Source organism: Benincasa hispida, chromosome 4, assembly GCF_027475165.1.
Source record: "Benincasa hispida cultivar pf3 chromosome 4, pf3_genome.v1.1, whole genome shotgun sequence".
NCBI lineage: Eukaryota > Viridiplantae > Streptophyta > Magnoliopsida > Cucurbitales > Cucurbitaceae > Benincasa > Benincasa hispida.
Genome location: NC_143481.1, coordinates 25,971,544 through 25,975,428, shown reverse-complemented (window position 1 = coordinate 25,975,428; position 3,885 = coordinate 25,971,544). Strand labels below are relative to the sequence as shown.

The window sequence follows — 3,885 nt, the reverse complement described above, 5'->3', positions numbered from 1 at the left end:
TTTTAAAAACTTATTTTTGTTTTTGAAATTTGGTTAAGAATTCATCCATGGTACTTAGATACAAAACATGATAAGAAATTAATAGAAAATGAACTTAATTTTTAAAAATCAAAAATAAAAAAATAAAATGATTAGCGGTTTATATTTTTAATTTTGATTTATTTTTGTTACTTTCAAAATAATCACTTTTTAAAAGTATAAGACTAAAAGAAATATTTTGAAAATATAATTGTCAAAATAAATCAAAATTGAGAATTTAGAGGTGAAATGAATATTTTAAAATAATAAGGATGATAATAAACTAAAATTAAAAAGGTCAAGAGACCAAAATAACAATTAATTCTGAAATTTAAAATAAAAATTGGGATCGTTTTACTTCACCTCTGTAAAGTATACATTCATATCGATTTTGCATTTGCATTTATACCCTTTCCACTTGACAAAATTAATTGAAAAACCCAGTTGACGCTTCTCAATGGCCTCGCAAAACCGCCGTTCCCCAGCCCTCGAAACCATCGAAAACCAGGCGGAAACCCGTAAACGGACGTCAATAAGCAGTTTACCGGGAACAGTAATGGAAAAGCTTAAAACCAATCTGGTATTCAAGTCAAAATGGGCTGAATTAAACGGCGCAATGGGCGATTTAGGGACATATATTCCCATAGTTTTAGCTCTGACATTATCCAAAAACATCAATTTAGGCACCACTCTGATTTTCACCGGAATTTACAACATCGTTACCGGCTTGATCTACGGCGTTCCGATGCCGGTTCAGCCAATGAAGTCGATCGCCGCGGCGGCTCTGGCTGATGCAGAGTTCGGCGTGGCGGAAATCATGGCGGCCGGAATCTTGACCGGTGGGATTCTGTTTGTTCTGGGTGCGACGGGGCTGATGCATTTGGTTTACAAATTGATGCCGTTGGCGGTGGTGAGAGGGATTCAATTGGCGCAAGGATTGTCGTTTGCTCTGACGGCCGTTAAATATGTTCGTTATGATCAAAATATGGCGAAATCGAAATCCGGTGACGGTCGAGAATGGTTTGGATTAGATGGGTTGGTTTTGGCCATTGTTTGTGCTTGTTTTGTGATCATCGTTAACGGCGCCGGAGAAGAAGAAACAACGGCGGATGCAAGTAGGGTATTCCTACACTCTTTTTCATGAAGTCAAAATTTTAGTTTAAATCCCTACATCTTCATTTTTTTCAAATCAATAAATTTTCAGTAATTTTATTCCACTTTTAATTTTATTTTATTTTGGTTTCTAAATTTTTTTTTAGTATTTAATATCTATTTGATAATTATATTAAAGTTGGTTTAGTAATGATTTCGTTTTTTATTTTTGATTTTTAAAAATTAAACTTATTTCCTTATCATTTCTTACCATGATTTCTTTATCAATTACAATAGTTAATTCTTAACCAAATTTCAAAAAAAAAAAAAAAAAAAACAAGTTTTTAAAACTATTTTTTAATTTTCAAAATTTGATTTGATTTTTTAAACCATTAGTAAAATAGATAACAAAAGAAAAAAATTTAGAAGTAAAAATAATGTCTATAGACTTAATTTTCAAAAATAAAAAACCGTTTTTTGTTTATCGTTTTTATAATTAAGTCTATAAATATTCCTCCCACCTATTTGTTATCTACTTCTTACCAAAAAATTTAAAAATAAATCTAAAATTTGAAAATTAAAAGAATAATTTTAAAAACATTGAAAATTTCAATTGTCTCATTTTAGTCAAATCCCTATAATTAATTTATTGTTAATTATTTTTGACAATTTATTTGTCTTTAGTTTATCACATATTGTTAAATTATTATTATTGAACCAATTTCGATAAAAGAAATTAACTCTAAAAGACTAAATTTAAGATTAATTGATGGTATATAGACTAAATTTAAGATTTAATAAAAATATAAATTAAGATTATTGTAATTACCAAAATTAGACAGCTAAAAATAGTAAACTCAAAATACTAATATGGTCTAAAATGTTATTTTAATCTTTGAAAAAAAAAATGAGTTATCTTAAACCATTTTAATATAGGATTGTTTTTAAATATAGAGAAATGAGTATAAATGTAACATATGTTATTATCTATTAAGGATAGACACTAAATGTAATCGGTAGTGACATTTTGCTATATTTGAAAATAATTTCAATTGTTTTGCCAATTAAAACAATTATCAATTAATTAATTGTTTTAAATTTAATATATAATTTTTATTCCTAAACTTACAAGGAGTTGAAATTGAAGCCCAAGGAGAATCAAAACGAAGGAAAGAGAAGCTTAGGAAGATCATAACTTCCCTTCCGTCAGCTTTCATAATTTTCTTATTAGGCGTTGTTTTTCTCTTCATCCGTAGTCCAAAAGTTGTTAAAGAAATTACATTCGGACCGTCATCTATAAGCATTGTGAAGATCACAAAAAGCCAATGGAAAAAAGGGTTCATAAAGGGAACAATTCCTCAGCTTCCTCTCTCCATTCTAAACTCAGTTATCGCCGTTTGCAAGCTCTCCCTGGACCTTTTTCCGGGCAAGATTATCACCGTCACATCGCTGTCCGTCACCGTAGGGCTTATGAACATCGTTGGCTGCTGGTTCGGCGCCATTCCAACTTGTCATGGTGCTGGCGGCCTTGCCGGTCAGTACAAGTTCGGTGGCAGGAGTGGCGGCTGTGTTGTATTACTCGGTTCCGCCAAATTGATTCTTGGCTTGATTCTTGGAAGCTCTCTTGCAAAGGTTCGGTTCACTCTAACTCAAAAGATTTAGCTGATAAGTTAAGATATACATTTAAGGTTGAATACTATCAGTTTGTAATTCCTAGTTAAAATGAATAACAAAAATTGACGACATTGAGTAACATAAAAACTAAACACACATCCATCGATATGTCTATTACTTAAATTTCACAACAAAATTTCATAAATCATCCTTTTAAAAACTCTATTAAAATTATTAGTGAACACATTCTTAATTAGCCTCTTCAATAATATGAACTAAATTGAAACTAATCTCAAATCATACCTATGAGAACTAATTTATTAAATTGATAAAGATATAATAAATTGAAAATTCATAATAAATAGTAAGTTCAAATTATATGAGACTAAATTTGTAATCTAACCTAATGTTACTAAAACAGAAAAGCTTAAGCTGATAAATAAGGTTATATATAATGGCACATTTAGGTTTTGAACCAATTTCCGGTAGGGATTTTGGGAGTTCTACTGCTGTTTGCCGGAGTGGAGCTAGCGATTGCAGCGAGAGACATGAACAGTAAAGAGGAGGCATTTGTGATGGTGATATGCACCGGAGTTTCGTTGGTTGGCTCCAGCGCTGCCCTAGGGTTCTTGTGTGCCATGGTGGTGCACATCCTGCTCTGGCTTAGAAAATGGGGTAAAGAAGATAACCATTAGCCCTTTGCTCTTCATAATTAATATATAATTTGTCGATATATTGTGTTTTAGATGTCTTAGCTTAAAAAGGAAAAAATTGGGGTAACGGTTTGAGATCCCGAGCTATGAAATAATTGTTGAAACGATATGTAAGACCATTGAATTTTGTGTTTGGATTATATTTTGAAATTTGTCCCTTGGATTTGGTTGAGGGGAAGAGTATATATTTTGCTTTTGTAAGTATGGTGCTTGAAGAATCTATATGATTATTGTGATTTCTTTTTCTTTTTTTTTTTTTTTTTTTATAGGAAGTTTATGTTTTGGGTTGATTGTATAAATGTTGGAATTATTTAAATAAAGGGCTTACATTTTACATTTTATTTGGATTAGATTTGGGATTATGATTTTGTTTATTAATTTGTTTGAATTATTTTTCAATGATGTATGATTGATTTTTGTTTTAACATTTAAATCGTATATAAGTAAT

General features: G+C 30.5%; 1 protein-coding gene across 1 annotated transcript; it reads left to right on the top strand.

Annotated features, from left to right (window-relative positions):
- Positions 1-441: 441 nt before the first annotated feature.
- Positions 442-3,673, top strand: MOT1 (molybdate transporter 1). Its single transcript, XM_039030432.2, has 3 exons — positions 442-1,133; positions 2,243-2,742; positions 3,192-3,673. The coding sequence occupies exons 1-3, from the start codon at positions 476-478 to the stop codon at positions 3,417-3,419; spliced, it is 1,386 nt and encodes a 461-aa protein (XP_038886360.1). The 5' UTR covers positions 442-475; the 3' UTR covers positions 3,420-3,673.
- The last annotated feature ends 212 nt before the right edge of the window (positions 3,674-3,885 follow it).